The 27,002-nt window shown below is 44.3% G+C and overlaps 1 protein-coding gene across 3 annotated transcripts in view; it reads right to left on the bottom strand.

Annotated features, from left to right (window-relative positions):
* Positions 1-27,002, bottom strand: part of LOC114880410 (puratrophin-1-like) — a 193,485-nt gene that overhangs the window by 59,702 nt on the left and 106,781 nt on the right. For all 3 annotated transcript variants that reach the window (XM_029196401.2, XM_029196409.2, XM_029196424.2), the window contains 6 exons: positions 22,430-22,519; positions 11,408-11,525; positions 3,453-3,546; positions 3,293-3,382; positions 3,076-3,162; positions 241-458 (listed from right to left, as the gene is read on the bottom strand). In XM_029196401.2, coding sequence (XP_029052234.2) covers positions 241-458; positions 3,076-3,162; positions 3,293-3,382; positions 3,453-3,546; positions 11,408-11,525; positions 22,430-22,519 — 697 coding nt within the window. The remainder of the gene's footprint in view (positions 1-240; positions 459-3,075; positions 3,163-3,292; positions 3,383-3,452; positions 3,547-11,407; positions 11,526-22,429; positions 22,520-27,002) is intronic.

Here is a 27,002-nt window from a genome sequence, read left to right as displayed (position 1 = left end):
AGAGTTAATGCAAAAGACACATTTAAACAAGAAATTCGTATACTATTGCTACTTTATCGACGAAACGAACGAGGAGATCGTGAACACGGTTAATTAAAGTGGAGTCGAGCATATAAAATCGTACGAGGGAAAAACGAACACGAGTGATAATAAGTTTCAATAACGTATCGATCGGTGACTCGCGAGATTCGCCCGCGGATATCGCGCTTTCTAGCAGAAAGAGTGTAGTGTCTCTCCAACCTAATGTGCTCAAGGTGCAACAATGGCGAAGCACGTTCCTCCAGCAAAGAGATCGCTTCCTCCGCGTCTCTGGATGTTCTTCTTAACGTGGGGTCCGTGAGCAGACGACCGAGAGGCGTCAACGCGCCGGACAGGCTGCTGCATTCCTTCAGCTCGGACATCTCCAAGGCTAGTCTGCGACCGGCTGCTTGCCATTCTGTCATTAGGCTGTCGTACTCCTGCGAAAATAGTAATATCGTCGTCGTTTAATCGTTTGAATCAATTGAAAATTGATTTCGCTTTCGGCTTCTGATCAGATTCAGAAGAGGTGCACGGTGCGCGAATGCCGCTAATAAAAATAGAAGGATGCGAGTAAGACGAATGACAAGCGAATCAGACTTTTAACCTGCAATGAGCATTAACTATTGGCACCCGTACGCAGAATGCAGAACAGGCACACCTAATCATTAGTCCGTCCCGATTTGCTCGCTCGTTACAGTGCATTCTTGATCGATCAAAAATTCCAATCGCATGGAATCACTCGCATATAAATATAGAACTTGCTTTTACAGTGACTAGTAGATTCTGTTCAGCTGTCAACAAACTTCTAATCAAAGCTCTCTTAACACTACCGGCTGGCACAGTAGAATCATGTTAATGATTCGTTTCTTAATTTCGATCGGGCAAGTTTCCACCGCAAAAGATCGAAGAGGAAAGAAAGTATTATTGTTCCTTAAATGAATTGTATGACTGTTATTAAGTTTGATTGTTCCTAATTGGGAATCTAAATGCTACAAAATATAGTTAAACGCTACACATTTATCACGGACGAACGAAGCGTAAGCGTGGAATAGCTCGCAAGGTGAATCGAACACTCAATTGACGTCTTAATTTCGCGAAATCATGATAGATCGATCGATCGGGAGATCGGCTATCGCCCGAGGCAACTCGCTCTCCGACTTCCTCGGTATCGTTGTCAAAACGATTCGACGATCGCTATAACTCAAACTTTATCTGCGATGACTAGCGATCGTTAATAATTCTTCGGTTGACTTCAATGGAGTTCGGTAGGAGCTTCTACAAGATTCTAACGGAATGATGTATCGTTCGACACGATTAGAAAAATCAATTACAGTTTCTAAGAAATTGAAAGTCATTTGTTATTCTGCTCTAACATTTTTTCGAACGGTAGTCGCCAAACCGTAAAAGTATCATTTTGAACAAAAAATAAAGGATTAAGAAAGATCAAGGAAGTTTAGAGTTTTCTAATCGAGAATACTGAAGACCATTCTCGGGATGTTTCAAGAAATAGGAGTCCTTACTTTCCGCCGAGGAATTCGATGCGTGCTTAAACGACAAGCCAAGCTAATGTCTGTCTCCAGGAACATCGCGACCGACCGTTATTTATGAACATTTTCCATTGGCGAACGGCAAAATTTTCTCCTTGTAATGTTTCCCGATCGATCGTCAACAAGGTCGCGAATAATTCTCGTCGGAGTCAGCTGGCGTTCGATCGTCTTTGCTTATGGGTATCGAACGGCTCAATAGCCAGATACGAACTCGTCATCGTGTTATTTTAAGCGGAACAATAACTGAATAATAAAGCCAAGTCGTTCAGGTAAGTACAAAACATCGAAGGACGAAGATGCGAAATGTTGCGAAACAAAAATGATCCTCGATTCGTTAGAATTGCATCGAGATTCTTTTTTCGAGTACCGATTGCGAAGCGTTTAATCTATTAGAACGAAGTTGAAGTATATGGATTGTCGTAAAATAGATGAGACTGATTTATGTCTGTCCATTCTTAAATCACTTACAACACGTCTGATTACTGTAAAAAAAGACCTAACTAAAGGCATAACTAATAAAGTATTCCAACTCCAATCCGAACTTCAAATGGGTAAAGACGTTCAGCAAAAAGAAGAAATGATGTTCGTTCAAACAGTTGGACAATCAGGAATAAAACTCACGCAACAGCTTCGTCCTACAATCTCTTTCAAAGCTCGGTCCAGTAAATTGGTTACTGGTATCGTCTGCCAGTGAAATCCGTGCATATTCACGGGACAACATCAATTACCAACGCGGTATACGTAGACTCGATTCACGTCAAACACTCGATCCTTTCGCCATCAGCGATCAGCGATCAACGAAGCACGGTTTGGCTCCGTTTAACGCGCCGCATAATTCGAAGGCATGTCTCGACGCGGAAAAAAATTGCGAGGACCGTGACGAATTGCGATCGCGATACCGGCGACGAGGCCCGTCTGCGTACACGCCAGACGCGGCTTTTTCTCTTAACGGGACCCATTAAAACGCCATTACGCGGGTCCCCGTGGGTTGAGAGCCCCGGATAAATTGGTAACATCGGTCAGTGCCACCGTCGCTGCTATACACTCGCCGACAATAATTGCGGGCGCGATTCGAAAGGCAGCTCGTTCGAGTGGCGAACACCGGCACAATTATTCCGCTCGTAACCGAACGAAGAGCCACGCTCATTTTTCATCGAACCTGCCGAATCACCGTCGTGACATTCGGTCAAACCACCGACACGCCGCGCCGTGCCGCGCCGTGCCGCGCCGACCAAATTCCTCCTCGTCCATTCCTCTGCCCTATCTCGCTACCGAGCGGAGGCGCGATCCTTTTCGGAAGCAATTTGTCCACGACTCTCGATTCGCACCGATGCCTTCGACAAAACCTCTCATTCACTTTACGCAAGTATTTTATCAAACACTCGAAACACTCTTCGTCAGGTGTTCGAGTCCCTTTCTCCGAAAGTTAAATTGACGAAGCGTCTACATTTACATGCAAGTGTATCAAGTGCAAACATCACTTCAACACGGCAAAGCATTAATTTACCTTATAGAATGCGATCCATTGCGCTTGGTCGGGGTTTTCTCGTCTGGGAACGCGTTCTCTCAAAGCATGCTCGTCCATCGCAATCGTCTGAGAACAAAACAGAAAATGCTTAACAAACAAAACCCTCTTCGCGATTCACCCTTTCAAAAATTCAAACTGCTTTCCGTGAGAAGCACTCGAAATGAAACGCGTCTTGATGAATTAATTCATTTCTCACCTTAACGTGGCTCAAAGGTAACTGAGATTCGGTCGAGTGCTCAGCCACGAAACTCTGCGAAAACAATGCCTGAGAAACATTGACTCGTCCCTGAAAATCAAATACCTTTCATTTATTTTCTACTCTTTAAATATACATAGATAGAAAATAATTGACGTACCTGCACCAGAGACAGAACTTTGTCCAGGAACTCCAGACATTCGGGAGCGTTTCCACGAACCAACAGGGTGAATCCGTTCTTCGTGCTTTCGGTACTGAAATCATAGAAAGTTCGATCGAATTAGTTGACGACATTTGAAGTAACGCAATTTCTGTTCCCCCGCTCATGATCAAAGCGTAAAACGAGCCGATACGCTCGCGAAAGCGTGTAATCCTCTCGCGAGTTCATACTACCCCCTTGAAGGCGTTAAATCGTTTCGCTTCGATCTTCCCCTGTGGTAATTGAATTACGCTAGCGAGAAGGATTTCTTGTTCTAGAGCGTTTTATCGCCTCTGTGAATTTCAGCATTATTTAATATAATTTCTTTGTCATTATTTTTAATAGAAATCCCGTATAAGAAAATGGTACCGTGATCCCGCATTGAGATGTGACACGTGGGTGGTTCGCGTAATTGCACAGCGTTTCTCACGCGGCTCCAGTGGCACCCTTCCCCTTCTCATCCCCGCCAACCCCTTTTCATTCGTACAGCAATCATGCCTCCACTTCACAGTGGCGCATCCACTGTTCACAATACCCCTCATTGTGCCTACGATCGCTTTAATCCGTTTCGAGCCCCGTTCTGCCATGCTACTCTCTTTCATCCTCGCCACGATTGACAAACGAAAATGCAGCTACGTATTTTTGTTTTCATACCGCGCGCGTTTGCATTCGTTCCTTTCAGACAGCTCGAGACTGTGTTGAAAAACGATAATAATCATGCCTTCTTAGAGGATACAAGTGTGTCTTGTACCAAGTTCCGACAGGGTCAATGAAATTCAAGTACAACGAGCGCTATTGAACTGTTTAAATCAATTAATTCAAACAGTTCTACTTGAAGCGTTTAATGAGGCCATTCAGAGGAAGATTGAGAGCGTTTTAATGTATCTTGAATCAAGATGGCAAAAGAGATTTGCGTTTCGCACGGTACTATCCAAGCGTTAATCCTAGTCTAACAATTCTCTTGGAGTAGTTCTAAGATAGATCCACGGAAGAGAAATTCTAAACATAGAAATAAGTTGGCGTTCGGAGGGAACGCAAGGAGTCGGTGTCAATTAACCCCGGTACGGTCGCCGTCGAACGGTTCCGCCATAACCGTGACACGTGGATTTACAATTCGATCGTAATTGTCCGCCGTGTTGGACATTCTCTACGCCACTGCCCACTCTCCAGGAGGAAACTCATGCATTAGCGGCATTGTGAAGCTAGAGAAGCAGCTTGTGGAAGCGGCGTGTTCGGTATCGCGACAGCCCGTCCCCCTTGTATATACCTAAAACCGCAGCCACCACCTGGGTGGGCAAAAGGTTGTCGAGCAAAGACCCCGTCACGACCCATCGTTCCTCGAACCTTCGCGACCATGTAATGTAACATCGCCGCTCTCCCGTGGTTACACTTTGACTGAACACACGTGGGAGAATATACGACGAAAAAGCACTTCTAGTGAATACCGTGGCAATAATCGTCGATTGCTTTTTTGCATGAAATTCAGAGGAGAGTGAAGCGTTCGGATGCTCTAGTTTGCGATCGTCGAGTTTCGAACACTTTCACTGTAACAAATGTTACCAACGGAATACCGAACGATGGAATTTCTGCCATAGACAGCTGCGAAGATTAATATTAGAACGATGAGAGAAGGTTGTTTGACCTTTCCAGGTCCATCGATTCTGTACAGTACCATCGAGTGCAGCTACTCTTCAGGAAGTGAAATAATATCAAGCTTGAGAAAAGTGTTTTAACTAGAGATTGCAGTCAAAGGGTACCATCGTTTCACACAAAATGATAGAAAAAGTGGATGATACACCGCAACGCTTCTTTCAAATGTACACTCGAGTTCCCTATTACGTTTTTACCGACTTCCTCCGTTCTGTTTTATCAGGCAATTTTGAATGCTAAATTACCTTAAAGAATCTACGACTGTTTCTCTACGCTTCTGCTGTTCCACTTTTTTTCCTCTACAGCGTATTTAACGCTATTAAAGCGTCACACTCGACGTGTCGCGTCGTTAGAGAGCTGTTAACTCTATTAGAACGTTATTAAGAATACGGGTCTCCTGGTTTCTACCGGCGAACGTTGGTCAAGTGGATAGTCATTTATTTCTCCGCTTCCCACGCAAATATGTAAGTACACTTGTCCGCAAGATTCGACGAACCGATCGGTTAGGATCCAAGTCACGTGGCAATATGTCAATCGACTGGCAGGGAAGAAGTTCTGGTCTCTGAAACAACAATCGAGGGAAGTACGATGTTCCGTACCTCCAGGCTGACGTTCGCGGTAATAATTAAACTGATAATTACGATATTGCCATTGAACGTATGCAAATGAGTGTCTTCTTCGCGAAGAAGAGAAATTCGTTACCGATGCTGGCCAGACAATGGTCTATTAACATCGAAAGGAATAATTGACGCTGGATGTTTCTGACATCATTATAAACGCGAAGAAAAGTTCTGAATTTTTTGAAAAAGCTACATCAATTTTCCAAGCGAAATATCAGAATTATTCCTATCTGTTTCTATTAAGGCATTCACCAATTCAGTGGCAAGATTTGTATGCAGATCAGCTGCCACGCGTATGCTAAGTGCAATGTTTCGCTCAACAGTCGTGTTAACGACGGCGTATGAATGCCGTCTTATCGGAATTTTAAATAAGCTATTCGAACGACAGGTTCCATAAGCTCTGTTCTTACCAAAAGTTGAATTACCTCCGCGAAACGATAACCGCGATACCACTCGCGTCCTCGGTTCTTTTAAAAATAAAAAAATGTCCACAGAACAGAGATAGCTATCCAAGTTTTACATCGTAATTTGTATTCGTCACCGATCATCGTCAATATCAGAAGCACCCACACATCGCAGGATGAAAGAAAACTAGCGTTCACCGAGGAATCATTTGATCCTCGGGCGACGTTGGGGAACGAAAAAGAAACGCTGTATCGTTAAATCTTCTGTAACGAGGGGGGTGTGCTTAACAATCGTGCCGCGGCGATGCAAGAATGAAGGTGAAACGAGGGAAAGAGGATGAAGACAGAAGAAGAAGAAGAAACATAGAACGGGAAAACGAGCGAACAAGGAGGAAAAGAGAGGCTGGAGAGGATCAGATACGATCTCGGAAGTGGGTCGACAAACTGCAGTTCCAGATCTTCGTCCCGCAGGGAAAAGCGAGATTGCAAGCGAGGGACGTTTCGACGAAACCGTTACCGTTACCATCGAACACGAGGGTGGTTAAGAGAGGCGGGAGAACGCGGACGATCGCCGCGATCACGATGGACGAGGAGGGAGGGTAAAAAGGATTGATGCACGTCCATAACTCATGCAGAAATGCGGTCAGGTGCACAACTGGATCAACCAGAGATCCTCCGTGATCCTATCGTCCTACGATCTACCTCGTGACTCCCTCTCGAGCAGACAGCCGCGCGTGTTAACGCTGACACATCGACGTTCCAGCTACAGCTCGTCACAACACACGATTAATATTTGAAAGCGAATAAAAAGTTCACGGTTCGATCTTACTCTCATGGCTATCTTTACGCCGAGACGCGTTGTTTTATTGGAAAACATTGATTTCACTGAATTTTTACTATAAGTAAGTCATATTATAGAAAAATTCGGACGCGTAAATTGTGAACTTTAATCTTTCAAAACTAGATAGAATGCATTGTCGTTTGGACAATTTCCAAAGGGCGAGCAGTTCCCTCGGGCAAACACTAGATATCCAACTCCGTCTAAAATCTGGATAGACGGTGGGCAGTTTATCGCGCGTTCTCGATCGTTCTCCATAATTCGCGCCATTGTCTGTGGACCGATCGAAATCGAACGAACGAACTCGATGCATGTATCGGAAACGATGTACATATTCAGGAACTTTCGCCATTTCACCTTCGTTTCGTCGCGAAATCGAGGCGTGCACCGCGATTTTTCCGCGCGACAGGTTTAGCCGGATCTAGGAAGCGGTGAGTAGAAGTGAAAATGACCGACCTTGGGCTAATAAATCTCGACAGTCGGTAATTAAGAGAAGAGCGACGGTCGCGGTATCGATATGGAACGCAGGATAGCCTTTGGTTATCGATTAGCCGGTTCCGTTATCTGACCAACGTTTTCTTCCGTCGCGGGAAGTTTATGTCGAGTGAAATTATTATAATAATAACGTGGATTGATTGTGTAATAAGTAGCTTGAAATACCAGAAGTCCAAACAGCAGTGATTAATATTAATCACGAGCAAAGTGATAAGTTAGAAAATATCTTTGACATAAGAGGTAAGATATATCTCACGGTTCGCGGTTCCCACCCTCGTTGTTCTAATTAATGGTAATCCGTCGAAATGCATCAAAATTGTCTAAGAAATTGACTGCTATTCGACATGCTGTGTTCACTGACAAATCGTCGAAAGTATCTTCTCGATGCACGAAGTTTGAGGGGTCTTAATCAATTTACATTCTCGAAAGGAAAGCCTTTCAACGATCCATCATTTCCTTACGCCTAGGAAGAAAGTTCCAAGCAAGCTGAAACAATACTGCGTTCGATCGTTCGCGAATATAGACATAATGTTTAATAAATGTAACCCACTTGCTCGGTCGAACCTTATTAAAAATGAGCTTTCTTGTCGAATGAAACAACTTTGACAGGCTGGACTTTGTACACGTCAACTGAGGGAAAACTTTCAACGATTCATCATTTCCGGTCCATCAATCAAGTTTATCAGAGGAATTTAACTAACGTCGCTGATTTGAAATTGTCGGAGAAAATTATCGAGTCGATTCAAGAAACAAACACTTTCGAATCAAATGGACAAACATTGATCTATTCTATTAAATCTGAATTAAAATTCTCTCCTTCCAATTAACTGTAATGAAAGTTATTGACAATGAAAATCTCGAGTAGCAATGAAAAGTGTGTGAAAATTCCGAGGTCAAGAATAATCCGGTTCGCCGTTACGTCCACGTCGCTTTTACGCTTTCCCACCGTGCGGTTAAAAGAAAAACGCGAAAAAAAACAAGCTACACCAAAAAAAAATACTAATGAATCCCGCGTAACCGGTACGTTGACTTATGGCGATCGTGTTCCGTGGATCATTATGACACTGTTAGCTTTCGTTGGTAGATTCCAACGGTGTCTGGCTCGTTGGATCCGCTTTCTTCTTCGCTACCGGAACATATCGTAGTAATAACGAACGCATAATGACCAGAAGGTCTCGCGACCTTCCGCGTGCCAGTTTCGAGGATCATCCGATAGGTGAAACTGTTTGCACAATCGCGACGTTTATCTTGAACGATCGTGGGAATCGAAGAGTCTGTATTCTCTCGGTCATATTTTGTGTCTTTCATTTAGAACACAAAATTCGATAGTAAAATCAAATATTACAGTTACTGGGTTTAGTAGGTTCGAAGGTAGCTTCGAATTCTCTTGAATTTGCTCGAAACACCGCAAGCAAGACCTCATCGTTTGGAATTTTACCGGAATTTCACTCTTGCGCAGAGATTCTTCCAACGTACCATGGGAAAACTTCATCACGACACGCGAAATATTCCCGTATCGCGTTATAAAACGTTAATTACCTCGAAGAACATTAAACTTGGTTGTCTAGAATTCTTTAATGGAATTCGGCCTCGCCGAATCCCGCAGCGTTTTCCGCGCGATGCCGCTCGAGGATGAAGTAGGTCTCGTAATTCAGAATTTCTCTCTGGAAATGCAACAAGCTTTTCCGTGAAATCGATGAAAATCATATTTCCTTGCGATGCAAAGATCGCCCAAGGGGAAGGAAAAAGCTCGCAATTATAGCCGGATGATACGAATCGCGAAGATTTTCGCTCGATTTTCCATGTACTCGCGCGAAAACCGCCCACAAGATACCGAAAGATAGAGGAACGTTAGTCGAGAGGAGCCTCGAGCGGAATACCGTGTCTTCTTTACTTTGCGAGCTTCTTCTCGCCTGTTCGAACAGTCGTGGGGTTTGAACGGGACGATTGCATAGGGCATCATAAAGCCGCACGATGAACGATACCGCAATAGAATGCCGTGGTTATCGTACGTGATATGTTTTATGAGCCGAAGAGTATGCGAATGTGGCTGAGCGAAAGAAGTTGAGGAGGATTCGCCGTCTGGGGTAGGTTGGATCCTTTAACGCGTTAAATGCCGCGGGGGTCACCGGTGATCGGCACGACGAATTTAATAGAAAAGAGAGATAAAGAGAATTTTTAATTTTCCTCTTTAATAGCAATATTATTATTACTATCGTTACATCTACCGCCAGAGAATGCAGCGATAAAATCAAAAAGCAATCTTCCGTCTGTCAGATTACACGAAATATCGGACGATACTTACCTGTTTCTCGATCAGGAAATTGCACGACGGACCTTTTGAAGGTGTTCCGATGTCGAATCGGTACAAATTCTTCCCGTTGGTGGATCGAAAACGGAACGGGGCAAGAATAACGATAAAATAAATTGGCATTATGCCCGATTCTTATCAATGAAATATGCACTTTCTCCGAACAATAGGCGTATTATGTAATGCGAAATATATTCAGTTTCCTCGTGCACGCTTTCCTCGATGCCGCGATAATGGAGGCCACCGTTATTCAAAATTCTATTCCGACGCGTTAAGTGGCGCATGATTTACCGTCATTCCCGTCCCGCCGTCTTTTATTCGACCGCTCGAACACCGTTTTAACGCGTCGTCGATACGATCGGCAACTCCTGGCTCGAGAAAGAATTCTACCCGGAGAAAGGGCAACACCTGTTTCTATCCTTCTCGACGCGCCTATCTCCACGATAATTTCACTCGTTATTCGAAATTTCGGCATTGATCGATCATGGAAATTCATACCGACGTGTAATAACTGATATTATCACTTATATAATGTAGCTTTGATACAATCATCTGAACTTACGTCAGAATCGGTACGAAAAATAAAAAGAATGAATACTTTGATGATTGCATATTTAATGAACTGCCTCTTGTAATTTTATAGATACTTCTTTTCAATGGTACAAATTAGAAGATAAATTGCAAACGCAGAAATGAATTAGTAAAAAGATTCAAACAGAGACTGTTCACAGATGTTCGAGCTTGTCTACAGTCTCAACGTAGCAATTAATTGAAATTCCCTATAATGTTCGTCATTTATCAGCGTAATTGAATTATCCGAGGTAGGTAATTGCTTGGCGATACCGATTTTTCAGCTTGCCGTGCCACGATCGATTACTAACTAGTTAGAGAAACGTATCGGACTAATTAATAACGGTGGCCGGACCACTAGATCGGACGTTCGCCTAGGAGATTTACTAGGAAAAGAAGAGCGATGCCGAGCAAAAGGATACGTACGAGCCGCGATTTTGCACCTTGTCTGTGATTACGGTGGGCGGTGCCGGTCGTGTTACGGCGGTGGAAAATTATAATTATTACGGAAACCGTGCTCGATCGGGTTCATTTGTTTGTTTATTTGTTGGAAAGCGCGCGACCAAACTCGTCCCTTCCCTTTCGAGAGGATTAATAAATCGTCGATTCCGTGCCGCTCGATTGCAGTCATTATTGCAAGCGATCGAGGAGGAAAAGCGGACACAGAGGAAGGTAATAAATCGATCGTTTCGATCGTAATGCCCGAAAGATATATTTTTTCAATCTCCATCAATTGAATTCCAAGCGAACTGAACGAAAAGTGTGTCAGTCTTTTGCAATATTTTCTATTTCTTTTTAACGAGACACCAATGTAAATATATCCTAATATTTTAATAAAACTATCATTTGATTTATCATTTACTTTCGTACAATTCATTGAAACATCCCGCAAGTAACCTGAGAAATTTTCTGCATTTTAATTTATTACGATAATTGATTCCAATTACGTGAATGAAACATATTAAATCAAGCAAGGGGAAGATATACGATAGGTAGTTTAACGTTATAATAATATATCCAATACGTACCTGGGCAAACGAGCGAGGTAGAGAAGAAACGACGACACTTCCTTAACGGAGAGAGTCTCCCTTCTGGATGGTTCATCCTCGAACTCGAGAACGGATCTGCCATTCGCGTCCGTGTAGCCTGTAAATAAGAATCCGAAAATTAATTACCGATCTTGAGGTCGTTAATGCGTTGCATCAACGGCTGTTTACGCTGACAATTCGCTTCGCCTCTTTACCGGTAAATCGAACGAAATCGGCCGAATTTATTTCGTACTTTCGCAGATTCGAGATAACAGATGCGTGGGCATGGATGCGCTCAAAGAAAGATAAAGAGAGACACACGTGTTCCGTGCAGATGGAAGCGAACACACGAATAATCGTACCGCGAGTCACATTAACGGCGTAATAAAAGTCGGTAACAACATTTGATTACAGACCATGATCCGAATACCCGTTGTGCCACGGACGATCGTAATCTTCGAGCCGGGCGTAAGTTATTAAATGATCGGCTTTTAGCGGTGCCTATCGCGCGCCACGGAGTAGGTCATCTTTCAGTAAAATCTCCTGGTCGCTTACGAAACCAGCGGTGCACCGATGAAAATGTAATAACGTCCCGAACACGGACAGATCATCGGATGATAAGTGCTTGAAATAGGGGACATCGTAAAATCTTATTGTCTTAATCGTGACCGACTCGCGACGTGGATCCTATGTTGATCCTCGTATCGCTTGGGATCGGCCTTTCCTAACGCTCGATCGATGTTGCTTTACAATCGCAGCGTTGTTTATTGATTAAACCGCGTGCACGTGATATGATCGCCGTGCAGGGAGCTGGATAAATCCATGCGACCGCGCTTTGCTTCTCTGTATCTTGATAACCTTCGAATACGGGAATTATTCCAAAGAGAGCTATCAGAGCTTGAAATTTCGTTTTGAAACGCGTCCAAGGAATTGACGGACAAACGCATCGCGTATCTCTTGTGACACGTGCCGTTGCGACAAACGCAGTCACAGTGCGCGAGCAACAGCTTCAATTCCGGCCTGAGGGATTGCCTGCGGTGTTAATGATAATTCATAGCGGTGTAAGTTATATGGGCGATTACGTGGTAACGCGATAATAATGCTCGATGCCAGGGGGTAGAGACTCGTGCACGCTTCGCGAGCTTTCAGGGTACAGGTGGTACGCACCTTAAGCATTGTCGTAACGTTACGTCCGCTCGATTCCTCGAGGAATTCGAGAGAAACGTTTCCACAGAAGCGCACGAACGGTCGCCAAAGGCTGCATAGAAAATCGGAAAGCGAGCAAGGGGAACGAGTACGGTTAATCGCGTCGTAAACATCGAACGCTGCTCCGGCGTGATTTCTCGAAGCAAGGAAATGCAAGATCACGCTGCTCGACGCGACCTTTTTTAACGATCCCACCAGCCACTTGGATTACCATAACCGATCGATTGGCGGCCTTCTACGAGTGCTTTCTTCGCGAGATGAAGACGTTCAGACTACGGATTGCCTGCAGCTCATAGACCGGGATCGCTGTCACGAGAAGCACGATGTCCGATGGACGTTTTCACACATCCTCGCCGCCGATCCTTCCCGTTTAACAGACTCGCCGGATTTTATACCAAGGTTTATCGATGTAGAAATGAGAGAACCGTGTCGTACTTCCGGGGAAAGAGGAGCAGACTACGTTTCGACTACTTTGAATATTTTTAGAGAAGAGTCAGTTTTCCTTATCTTTGCGAGATTGAATCAGTTGAATTGATTGAACAAAATGTTATAAAGCAATTCGCATAAAAACAGCTAGAAAACTGTAAACTTTATAACTGTTAAATTATAGAGAAGAAATGTCTAGAATCTAGGAATAAACTCTTTCGTATGCAAAATGAAACATAAGTCATAAATCGTGTAGAATACGTGATCATGAAAGCGTTAAAACACTGATACCGATTAACTGTTCGAAGATCCACGCACGTTTCGAACATCGGTATTCGTGAAATGACTTCATCCGTACGCTTTCGATTCCCACGAAACATGGCGAAGATTCGTTCCTCAAAAACAATATTCCCATCGAATTTCCCTGCGGTCTCTCCCTGAAATACCTGCGCTTTCTACCTGGCGCGCCGCGTCCCAGGATCGAGTTACAATAATAACCGTTCCACGGAGTGGACGCGCATATATCCTGGCCGGCGCGCATTCCGCCTCTACAAATCGTCGCTCGTCCATCATCATCGCATTACCCCCGTCGATAAAGACTGAACGCGGGGCCGGCTTGGCTTTTAGCGTAAATCAAGCGTACTTACGCTCACGACGTCCTATCCTCTTGCCGAGGGACGAACAAGGGAATGCGTCCGTTTATCGATAAAACGTTCGGTGCACCTAGTGATTTTCAGTAAACTAATTGCAAATGATTTTTTCTTGCACCACTGGAAGCGGAATCGAGACGCGAGTTAAGTTTCTCTCCGCTGCATGTTAGATCTTCCGCTCGCGATCCAGACGAGATCGACGCCAATAACTTAGCCAGGTGTCGGTGAATTGCACGTTCCGCTACGCCCTGCAGCCCCTTTTCACGGCGCGGCGCGGTGCATCGACGTTTTCATTTTAATAGAAATCGATCGAAGCCGAACGTGCAACAGACTAGGCGAGACTAGGAGGGTTAGAGGCACGGAAACAGGCTGAATAGCAACAAGGACCGAGGTAGTACCTTTCGATAGACAAGGAGTAGGTATCCGCGAATCACGAGCATGTAATTAGAAATCAGGGATTTACGGGGAGACGATAAATCGAAAATGCATATGACTAATGGCACGCGTATTGACGTATCCATCTGACTATCGTTCATCTTTCTCACGAGCCGCGCGCGGCACGCAGACGCCTCGCGGCTACTTGCGATTCTCGCCGCCTCCCTTCTTCTCTGCTTCCATCGCGTCTAAATCTTTTTTCATCCTGTTAACCCTTTACGTTTTTAACATTTCTAAAAATTATACCACCATTCTCATTTTCAATTTATCATTAAGACCAGCATTTCTAGCGTAACCCGAAGCGTCCAAGAAATTGATTTTAATTGGAGACAGAGTAAATAGGAAAGAGCGGCTGGCAAGCAATCAGAGACTGATAAGTAAAATTATCGTTGTGGTAGCGCAAGCGTGAGGCAGATTGACCCTGGCTAACTCTGTCAGGCACGACTCGGCTCTGGATTAACACTCGTTAGCTCGTTCGAGACGCTATAATCGCTTAATTAGTCGCTGCACCGCAGCAACACGCTTCTCTCGCGGAATAATCGATTCCAGCTACGTTTCTCATGCCAAGTCGCGATGTAAATTCCCCGCGATGCTAATGCGGATCGGACCGAAGGATCTGCAATTACAATCGTTCGTTCAACGAACAGGTAGTTTCCAGCCACACTTTCCTACCTTTACGTGTCGTTAACAAGAACGAACGGGTCTTTATATTTTCATGTTTCTTCTCGGAACAAGTTTTTAGAACTGGAATGATCTCTTTGTTCCTTGCGTGTCAGATATCATCAATTTGGACGTTAGAATTCGACGTTCCTAACCGAGATCTAATCCCTCTGTAACCTGCGAAACTGAATTATAGAGCAAACAAAGAATACATCGACGACTTTTAATGAAAACCTTAGCCGTTCCAGGAAATACATTTCTGGCTGAAATCGTCAGAGCGAAAGTTTGCCAGGAATAAACAGACGTCGCGTCGCCTCGGAGGGACCAATCCAGCATTTCGCATTTTTTATCCGGCAACTGTAAGCAATTTCAAGGAAATTGCTCGCCGGACGAACATATTAAACGTTGATTAATATCGATGAAAACATCTTATTTACGGAAAGTCCTTTCACAAAAGCCGGCATGTGTTCGCTACTTGAGCTAGTGTGTTCGCAGCAAAGCGAGAAGAAAAAAATCCTCGACCTCTATTAACCTTACGATCTTTCACCTTTCGACAGACTATCGACTTCTGCGTACCGCTCGTCGATCATGCGAGACGCGCGAAGCACGAACGGCGCCTGCTGTTTTCAGCTTCTTCAGCGTTTCGAAAGTCAGCCAAGTGTTTCGGTTAAACGTTCTCGAAATTTTCGAAAACCTCGCACATTTTCGAGCCGCCGATCGCGAAGTAGTTAAATTGACACGGACGTTTCATCGCGTTAAAATCGAGCAATAATTCCAAGTAGCTTTCCTTCGTCTACATAAGCTAATTTGCATTCGACAGTGTTACGTATTGGCAAGTACCGACCTTTAACCAGCCACTATGAATAATCGTTGCAACACGATGAAAATCCACGGTGAAACCAGGGCGTAGCCCTAATTTCTATCGAAACGATTCTCCATCAACGTGGCAGCGGCGTTCTTTTATCGAAACTTTCCATCGATAGAGCACACAGCGTGAGTTCCAGCTGAACGTAGAGGCGCGTTTCGATCCCTGACCCGACCCTCGTGCCATCGCAACCAACCACCATCGCCACCCCGTCTACGTTGCGACGCTAAAATGACGTGAACCACGCCTCTGTTTTATCTATCCATCGTGACCGTTCCCGCGGATCTATGCGAGAGATCGAAGCTGGCCAATTAGTAGGCGGCTGGACGGATCTCCGTTAGAAACGGGCTACCGATTCGATCATTAAACACGAAACGAATTCAACCGTGGACAAAGTTGCGAAGGAAGTCGATGAAAAGGTGCTGAGAAACTTGACGATATCGTTAACCTTTGCACGAAACGTAAACGGCAGCCAGTGGATGAAATCCTTCTTCTTGCTCCAGCTATTGGGAGACGCTCGATGCGGAAACGAGGGAAAAGAGGGAAGGCAATTTGCGAGAACTGGAAGGCAACAGCCGCGTTGAAACGAGCAGCGGAGATGAAATTGTGGGCGGCAGCCCGTTTGAAATATTAGACTTAGGAAGAAGTAATTTGTCGACGGCCTGGATAGCTCAATTGGCCGGCTCGATCGTCCGGCAAATCGAGGCTCCGTACTCGAATCACGGAGCACCGTATCGATCTTGCAATTCTTCGATCTTTCACGGTTCTTTCGAACCAGGCTGATCCGGCGTTTCTTCAAATGTTTTTGTTTTGCAAATTAACAACCATAGAACGATTTCAATTGATATTTCATTTGAAAAAATGAATACTTGAAACAAGCAGTTCGCACGGCTAATCTATGAGTGCTGGAAATCATTCTCAGAAATCCTCATCTCTATCTGTTCCGAAAGTATTCCATACGTGTACATTCGCCAGTGTGGTCTAGAATGCAGACGTATGTACATAAGTACGTGGCGAGTTCGTGCGTAGCTAATCCGCCCGATCCAATCGTCCAGGTGATAACCATAATCATGTAGCAGCTAGGTATACCGAAGGTATCCGTACCGCCTCCACCGATGCTGTACTTTGTCGTTCAAACGATTGCTACACTGTTTCAGAACCCAGTTTTATGTCGAAGTTTGTTGCATAATTTACACGCGTTCAGCATGATCGACTTGGGAAGCTTTGTCGAGCTACACGCGGTTATTCGAGGGAAAATCATATTTCGCTTCGCTTATTTCTTCATTTGCAACCGATGCAAATGTAGAACGCCGAGTTTCCCATTCGTTCGCGGCACGTTCCAGGCTCGTTCGATTAAAATTCGCTCACCAATTAGCAGCTCGATCCCGTTCCACATTAGACAGCTCGGTCCGCCCTCGATCCTGCGTTTCTACTGGTAAATAACGAGGATCGCGGGGGCGTGGGACCCGCCACAGGGGTTTCGATCGAAGAAACGGGCACGTTGGACGATGAAAAAGTAAAGAAGCCGAAGGAAACGGAGAAAGGTGGATCGTACGGATTCAATTGCAGTTTCCCGGCTACTTTTACCGTAATGATTCTGAACAAGACGAATATTTAGCGTTGACGAATGAATATTGAACGCGTTAAATGAAGAACGACGTACAGCTGCTCCTCGTAGCCATGCTTTACGAGCACGATATTCTTCGAAACAATCGATGCTTGCTCGTTTATCGGCGCAATTAACGCCAGGAATAAGTCAATTGGGAGGTAATCGAGACCGCGAGACATCGCGACACAACGATGCAACGATCCGATAGTTATTCAAGCAGCTACGGGCTGGACGGTTCCGCCGATCCAGTGATACCGATCTGATCAGCTCGCGAACCGATCGCTCGATTCAGCGGCACGCGGCGGCGTTCATTAAGTTTTTGCACCTCACTTTGCGTGCCATTCGAATGGCTACGTTTCGAGCTGTGCTTGGTAACGCGTGACCGTTTGTAATCTATTAACCAACAGAACCGTCGAGGAATCTCGAGCTAACTTGTCCGACTAAGAAAATTGAAAATCCACTGTTCTTCTATTCAATGTCTCAAGGGATTTCGTCGAATCTTGATCGTTCTCACGGTCTACCTTTTCTTTTTTTCAATACTCGCGGTGGAAACTTAGCTGCGATCTTGTTTCAATTTATAATTCGAGAAGCCTAAAACACGACTTCGTTTAGAATTAACACGATCGATCGCGCGAATATATGTATCATCGATACACACCGGCTGTCTCATTAAGCTGCCTCCAGCTTGACGATTTCATCTTTCATCCGATCGATTAGAGAGAGCGACTGACCGACAATAAGTTCCGTAACGAGGCAACGAGAAGATCGCTGATTAATGAAATCTACCGATACTGCGATAATTCATCGTTTGATTAATTCGACGATCATTCACCGATCGGTTCGCTACAAAATACCCAGCCTCGTTCCTACTGATCCGAGTCGTGTACTTTGCGCTGATTGATCAGATAATCATTCTTCGAGTATTTAGAGGAAGCTCTACGATAGTCTCGATTGTTGAATGAAAGTTCACGTGGTTGGTGATGTGGTCTTTTACAGCGATTAATTCAACGATAATTCCTTGCAACGTTCGAGTGATCAGACGCCTCGCTTTAACCCTTATCCGGATTTAAGGGTGTTTTTAAATGCATGTTGCTTTGAAATGCATGTAACTTCCCTTAAAATTGATGAAACCTTAGCCGGACCATTGCTTGGGATCTGGGTCGTACCCTGAATTTCTGGCTGTATGTACGATATATGTACAAGACAGCTTCGCCACGTAATTGCTCACGTAGCCGGGCCGTGACTCGCATCGACTCCTAAAACAACGCCCGAATCCATCATTATCGAGTATCGAAAATTACAATGTTCCCTTTCAGCCGCGTATTAACCGGTTTTAATCGCGAGGCTATTATTCTGCGACCAGGCTTCCTTTCCTCTCGTCTCGTTATCATATAACGTTACATTGCCAATTTCCGTGAATGGTCTTGTGCTATTTTCTTCAGACATTGATCATAAGGTTTTCGGTATTTAAATCTGAATCATCAACGTATCATTGATCATTATTCAGAGAATCTTCGATCGTTGCTCGCGCTAACATAAATCCAACGGTAACAGGCCGCGACTAATAACGAACAGGCCGGGAAAAGGTCTTTAATTATCGCTGTCCGCGACCGGTACAATGAACAAGGTACCGCAAACTGTGCATAGGTGATTAGTCTAATGCCCGTCCTTTGCATAAACGCGGTCATTATCATAACTCGTCTATATCCGGCCAAGGGGACGTAAATACTGCATCGATCTAAACGCGTGATAAATTATCGTGGACAGTTGTTTTTTTTTTAACAATCGTATAACTATGCGGCTGCTTACACCCACGCGAAATACCACCAAGAACCTGACCAGATGGTACGCGAAACACATCTTTCCAACGCGATACAAAAATAAGAAATAAAATTTCCAAATCCTTAACAATCTCTGTAGAGAGTTCGGTACTGGTGAAATTGTATTTATCGTCTTGTACTTTAATGATTCCAATTAAACGGCCGGCAAATATCGGGCGTGTTGTACGCTTCGAAGCATGAACTTTTCGATCGAGTGTATGGCGAAGCGGAGATTCGTCAGGCGATGGTGGATTATCGAAGTCGCCGGGTCAACGGCTCTGCAAACATCTTTATTGTCGGGCGAGCGCAAAGAGCGGACCGCTTTCACGTGCAAGCTCCTTCGGCTAAATTACGCGCTCGTGTGCTCGAGCATGAATTAGATGATTTAGCTTGATCCGTGCACGAGCTAGTGGAGCGGTTCGCGGATACGGACCTCGCCCTTTTACACGAGAAACCATCTTCCGGGCATCGTTACTTTGAATCGGTAAGCGCGCAAAGAAGGAGTAGAATAAGCCGATTTTCCCGCTGTTTCCCTGCCGCCGCTTTATTACAATAATCGAGCCTCGAGCTTCGAAATAACGGTAATTCAGAATTGCCGGTAATAGAGGTGCGTTAAGAGTATATCAGTGTCATGGGATATCGATGTTGATAACGTTGCGATGGATCGTTAGGTTGTATCGTGTGTTGCTCGAACGTTTAGACGACGATTAACGCGATGTAATACAGGGTGTCGTGTAACTGTGGATGATTACAAACAAGAGAATAAGCTGATAATGAAGTTCCTTACCACGAGATTTCCTTTTAGTTTAACGCCGATTCCATTTAATCGAGCGACGAGAGGCTGTGTTTCGCAGACTAGAAATTAGATCAAACGAGCCAAGTCTTTGAACGCCTTCGAGCGAAGAAAAGTTCCTTCAACTTTCGCGATCGAAAGACCGAGATGCTTTGCGGAGGAGAGACGCGATCGATTCTCGAAGGTGAACCCTCGCAAACGTCCAACATGCTTCCTCTTCCTGTTCGACCCGCCTCTTTTGGACGAGCACGGTCACCGTTTCAACTGGCTAATCGGCGACAAAGCGGCTGCTTTGCCAACTACGGGATTACAGTTAACCACTCGAGGCTCTTTACACGCTCCGGGCTCGATTCGAGAGGATCCGCTTGGAGAATAGAAGCGAATCGCTAGAGGAAGGCCCGTGAGATAGTACAAAGAGAAGTATGTATCTCTGTGTGTTTCTTGATGCGATTTGAAATTCCTTTAAATTAAAATAAGTTGTATTTTTTTTTTTTAATAACGATCAAGATAACGAGGATATAAATACAGATACATTGTATTTATTTTACCGGCACCGGTAATAAGAGATTGATGAGAACTTATAATAAGATAACCGGGAAGAAACACAGGTGTAATTAGATGATTATTTTTGTATGAGAATCAGGAAGCGTGCGAACATGGTCGAAACCATGATAAATAAGTCGTGCGAAATGTATGCGGACCGGAAATGCTCGAGTTTAATTGACTGAGAAAGCATGATTAAAACGGAAGTGTTAGGCCCAAAGTTTAAGTACCGTGCGTCGCCGACTTCTCGGACGGAATCGATACCAAAATCAATGTTAAAGTTTCTCTAATAAAAAAACATTTCTCCTGTCATGTAAATACACTGCGATTCTCTTTCTATCTATGTAGAATATGAGTAGGTAGATTTAACCGTCAAAACACTGAGTTCTACTTTTCCTTTCACCCATCCGCGGATTTCGGAGCGTGCCTTTTACTTTCTACGCTGACGGCGACAGTATAATTGTTCCCGTGTTCGAAAAATGAATCTCGTGGACTGATTAATAATACGGCAAAACTCGTAGGAGAATACTGGAAGATTATAGAGTTACACCGATGAACGATCCGAAGAAACGAGGAAACGGACGTGCCTTTACAGCGAATTAAATAGCTGAGAAGACGAAACTTCCGAGCAACAGTCGAATGAAAGATTCCAGAATGAATGCAAGAAGTTTCGAGTCGGTGGAACGACTTCCTTCCACACGCGATGAGGCATTCATCCTCAAAGGGAACAGAGAGAAACCGTTTCGCGGAATTTTTTGTTAAAATTAAATTCCACGCCGTCCATCTCTTTGTTCCGTGATACTTTCTTCTCAAAACAGGCGTCTCGTTTCCATATTGTTTGCCATTTAACACACGCGTTCGAGATAAAACTGCACAACCATGAAACGCGTTGTCCGGGCGAAAGAGACAGAGACGCAGAGTTTCACGAACGACAAACAGGAAATGTCTTTTAATAGAGGAAGAAGAAAAAAAGAAGAGGCATCCAGAAAGAGAAAGCAAACTACGACGACGAGGAAAAAGAAATGATAAATATTTTCAGCGATCGATCAATGAACGGAGAAATTCAATTGATTCGAGCGATGAATAAGAATTCCGAGAAAGTAAGAGCAAATGATTTTTCTATCTTAGCTACTTACTTCCATCGATATTTCCACGATTCTTTTCTCTTTCCGGTGGGACACCAAGCGCATTGCACGGTGCACAGAAAGCCAGGAATGCAGGGAAAATTATGCATTCCGAAAGAGGAAAGGAATAGATGCGCGCGCGTGTGAAAATGCCTGGAACGATCGTGCTCGAAGAAAGGAAGTAAAGTCTACTGCGTTTCTGAAAATACCTTCGAGTCATATTAACACCTGAAATTATGTAAACAATTTATCGAGTTGCTACATACGATGCCGCACAATAAGGCAAGCAATAAAGCAGGATCCTTTGCAAAAGACTTTGCAAAGCAATCAGCTGAGCAATGCTGACCGTGCACAATGCCGTTCTTTCAAAGCTCTAACGCGAACACCTTTATTCCCTGGTCGGTTAATCGTTGACAAAGCACCGGCCCGGGAATACAGTTAGACATCCGTGGATCCGGCCAGCTGAGAGCCTCGAGGAAAGGATAAACAGGATACGAGAAGGGGTCGCGCGAAAGAGAATGCCGCTGTATCGTTGGAACGTCCTCAAGCACGTAAATAGATGCGGTTGCCGAGGATGCGGGGGCGTGTGAACCGAGCTTAACAGACCCACGTGGCGGTAGGTGTGTCCTGGCTTCCGCATACTCCTCCACGGTCAAGGTGTCTTGTTATGTTTCGCGAATTTCACGTACGTGTGTCTCAAACCTCGACGCTAATCTGCTTAACCCCCCTCGCTATGACAACTGCTCTACGATCATCCCTTAGCGTTTTAAAATCTATAAGAGATTTAAAATTGGTCGCTTGATTTCCGGGGAAGGTTATTTAAATTCAAGGCAATGTTTCGATAAAAATAAGCGAAAGTATCATGAAAAAAAAAGGTGTTTCCAGACTTACCAGGAAGCGTGAGGCCACACGTGAGAACGTGTTCCGGTATGTCGTGAATGGTCCTGGGCGCTACCACGTCGTCGACTCTCTTTTTCGTTCCTGAAACAGGAGACAACAGGGATCTCGTTACTCCCGCATCCTTTACGAATCCGATCTCTGGTTGTCGCGTTTGTATCTCAATCGACGACGGAATCGTATACCAGCAGATTTCGGTAATCTGATATAAGACCGTATGGGGTTTGCGTAAAGAGTCCCTAACACAGTTGCACAAATATGACCGCGATTCACCCGAGAACCGATATCGAATAACTTTTCCCAACCCCGATTCACCCGGCCAAGGCAAATGACTCGTCCAATATTTCGCTTCGCAACGTTAGCTTAACCCTTTGACCGTGGAAGTTAAAATGGAAACAGAATCTTGATTAACGAGTTCAAAGTTTGAACTCGAATTTTTCATTTACGATACGCCTGGTATGAACATTGCAATACCTGCATCGAAGTCTATAAATTACTATTTCTAATATAAATCTTTAAATTACTCTTCCCGGTCTCTGACAGACAAGCGTGTCCCATCGAATCTCCTGACCAAACACCGCAACGTGCGATGTAACGGTAAGTAGCATGGAAAAATTACTATTCGACAAATAATTCGCTTCGTTAATCACGTTGTCAAGGTTTTCTTGAAACGAAAGCAAAACTCTCGATCGCCAAGTTCAAGGCGGTTTTGAACTTGAATTTTTCATTATCCACCACGCGACTGCTTCGTCGACTAATTACCGTCTAATGTAAGTCCTCGAATTACTCTTCGGAGAGTCCCGACAGACAAGCGTATCTCGTCGAATCTGCTAAGCAAACATCGTGGTGTAACGATGTAACGGTAAGGAGCATTGAAAAATTAGTATCCGACAAATTTGCCACCCACTCTGTTACATCGTTTCCATTGGATGTCGCTGGAATAGCAAGCGCAACAGTGAATCGAATCAAACACGCCAGCTCCGTTTCATTAATCACGATCGGTGCAGCGGAGGAACGCGAAGCACTCGCGAGCGGGCAACATCCCACGTAAGCGACGTTGCGAGTACATAGAGAGGAACGATCAGCAACAAGACTCGGAATCGTGCGGTTCGCTAATTTGACCCGCTGCGATGGTCGTGGGGCTTCCTCCTAATCTCACCTCTTAACCCTCGTCACCTTCTGCAAGCAAGGTGAACGGCGGACTACGCACGCAACTAACTTTTCGCCTTCTAATAATCGCGGCTGAGGCCTCGAGAAGACGAGGCCTTACTTTCTACCCGCACGACGTGGACAAATTAATTGCAGGCAATTAAGACGCTCAGCCTCGCGGTTTATGCTTTATTGTGGCTGACTTTACGGCTAAACGCGAGGCCGGAAATGAAAAAATTCGCCAAGAAAGTACCGCTACAAAACGTGGACTGCAACGAGATTCGATCGCGGAATAGGAACACAAACGCAGAGACAGCTGAGCGGTATGTAGCCGATGATTTAAGAGGTGTAATTTATAGGAATGGTACTAATAATGAATTTCGATATATTTTATTGTGAGAGCTGGCGCGGATAAATCAGTCGAGGAAATCCGGAAGAGTCGATAGAAATTATAATAGTCGGCTGTTATTAAGCGTTTCGCTCGACCGTGTTCGGTTTGACTAACTTTCGAGATGGCTTCGAAGCTTGAAACGGAAGCACGTTCGATAAAATAAATGTACAATTAACGTTGCCCCCCTGGAGAACTTCCCTTTCACTAGAAACCTTGCTTACAAGCAACTAGAAGTAGAGGGGGAACTTTGAAAAATTTGCATATGAAACACTTGAAAAGGTATAGGAGGATAAGATCGTCGATAGCGAATTTTAATCGGCAATAGTCACCATTTAATAACTTACCAAAAAATCTGAAAAAATTCCAGAAATTCTAGACACATTCGCTTATAAGTGTGAATTTTTTTCATATTTTTTGAATACCACTAAATATGGCAAAATCCAGTTTTTTTTACCCTGTAACTACCCTCCCGGTTGAGATACAGGGTTGAAACTTGGTGTACAACGGGTTTTTTCGGTAAGCAATTAAATGGTGTATTTTCGATTAAAATTTGCTCAAGGGCACTTTTAACTGTCTTATATCTGCTATACCCTTTTCCTTCTCGAGGGGAAACGAAGAAATTGCCGAGTCTCAGAAAATCAAATTAATTGATTTCCACGATCCGTTTAAAACGTAAACCATCTAACTCTGAGGGGCGTTAATTGCACGATAACAAGACTGTTGCACGATTTCGCAAGGCAACCAGGCCAACGCTTCATTATGAGCGAGATTTGCTTTATTAACAAAGGAGACTGTAACAACGATAAGGGGGAAAGGAATCACGGGGTTTATCGATGATTTATCGGTGTCATTTTCGTGGAACTCGCCGATCATCTTTCTTCTCCTATGTTTCTTTTGTCCGTTTATCTTCTTGTTTCAGGGAGATATAGGAAACAGAGAAACATCGAGTGGAAAACAGGGGACGGTGGAGATACGGAACGGTGAATGGAGAGGAAAGTCGGAGAAGAATGAAAGATAAGGGGGGAAAAATGAGAAATTAAAGGAAGGAGCTCCAATGTTCGAGGGTTACTATTTATTTTATTGCTGTCAAGGAAAATCTCTATCATTTCCCAACGTCGGCCATTGATTTCTAATTTCCAACGAAAACATGCAACCCAGAGAGATTCACGGGTCAACGTTCGTTCACTTTTCCGGATGATCGTGTAAACGGTACTGATTGCTCGACGTCACGCGAACCGAACAGCTGATGCGCTTGCTTTCGATGCCAAACTGGCTTCCCGAGATACCGAATGCTTCGAGGGAGGCTTCTCCGCGAAGGAACGGTACCCCAACACGCGATCTTCGCTTAAGATGATATTTTACAAGCAGATGCACCTACCGATCTATTGAATTCAATCAATTGTTCCAAAGTGAAACAAACGGTAGATTACACGCGTCTTATCTAAGGTGATTCTCTATCAAACACTTTCTACTCGGATTTCCAACAGTCTCAATCGTAGCTGGTACTAATTGTACATTAGTAATAGTAATTACAAGTGATTAGCGATCGAGACGAATCAGGAAGTTCGGTCTCGATGCATGTGGATGAGCTTGCGCTGGATACACGAATGGAAGGGAGAGAAAGAGGGGAGTGCACGGGGGACGATCGAGGTCGCTGATACGTAATCGGATGCCGCTGCACGCGGATGCAGCTGTTGCTTTCATAGAAACAAGACCGATGTTCAATTTCAGAGGAAACGGTGGGCGACTTCTTTCTCTATCTCTTTGATATATCGATAAAATGACTTATACGAGAAAATGACGTTCCAGAAATCAGCGAAAGGGGTACGTAACGATGGAGATTTGTCAGTTTTTGTGCACGTAGCACGATCAGGTGGGTCTAATAGCTTCATTTCACGGCAGTTTGTTTCACGAGCTACCGGACCGCTCGCATCGCGTCGCGTCAATCAGGGCCAAGATTGGTCGAAAGGAACGAAACGACTTCGTTCCACCGAGCAGACTACGTCCCTCCTGTACCGTAGTTACCTACGAATTTGGGTTAATGCACGTTAATGCATCAAAGACCGAACCGGTTCTTTCTTCACGGGTGTCGTTCTTCATGAACGATTCGGACGTCCCGTTTCGTTGCAGTCATTTGCGATCGTTACGTATTAATCACGCGCCTGTTGTTCAATTCGCGGCTTTGTATCCTTTTCGCTGACGATGGACCGGTTCAACATTGATCGTTTCAGCCTACTTCTTTTCATTCTCTGACGAGTATAGAATTTTCGGAGGAATCGTTGATGGATGCGAAAAAAAGAAAATGATAAACCAGATACCCAGTTACCTATTTCTAAATTTCCATTCAACAATTTTTTATGTTCTCGTGAAAGCATCGTAAAATTAATCCCGATCCTTGTTCCTCGAATATTCTTACGTTGCTTTTACGCTCACAGAATAAATAAAAAAAATCAGTACAAGTTGAAGAGAACCGTTCAAGAGACACAGACGTTCAAAGTGCAAACGAGCACATTTCCGACAAACGACGATTTCCACGGCGTAAGTACACTGTACCAAACCGCAAAGGTTATTTGCAAAGAAAACTTCGCATTCCGTTGGTTTACGATCAGCTAGTAAGGCAATAAGGCCGCGGCACAGAATAATTTACGTCGATTAAACGCGAAACGCAGCGGCCCGGCGAGAAACGGCCACTCAAGTCGCACAGCTTTCCCGATATAATATCGCCACATATATTACCTTATTTCATGCAAATACCTTCGAAAGACAGTCTAACGACGTTCGCGGCGAAAAATCGCGGCTCGTTTCAGAGCGAATGCAGTAAAATTAACGTTTCGTGTAACCGGTGAAAGAAATTGTGCGTTTTGTTGCGCTGTTCACGATCGATACTCTATCGATAATAACGTAGCCACGAATTATTCTCACAGCCCCGGTAACTGTAAAAATTTCCCCCATTCTTCTAAACGATACCATTTTCTACCTGTTACGACACGTTAAATTACACGATAAAATTAAATTATTCCACGCATA

Source organism: Osmia bicornis, chromosome 5, assembly GCF_907164935.1.
Source record: "Osmia bicornis bicornis chromosome 5, iOsmBic2.1, whole genome shotgun sequence".
NCBI classification, from domain to species: Eukaryota; Metazoa; Arthropoda; class Insecta; order Hymenoptera; family Megachilidae; genus Osmia; species Osmia bicornis.
The sequence above is the reverse complement of the archived record's forward strand: the minus strand, read 5'-3'. Positions and strand labels throughout refer to the sequence as shown.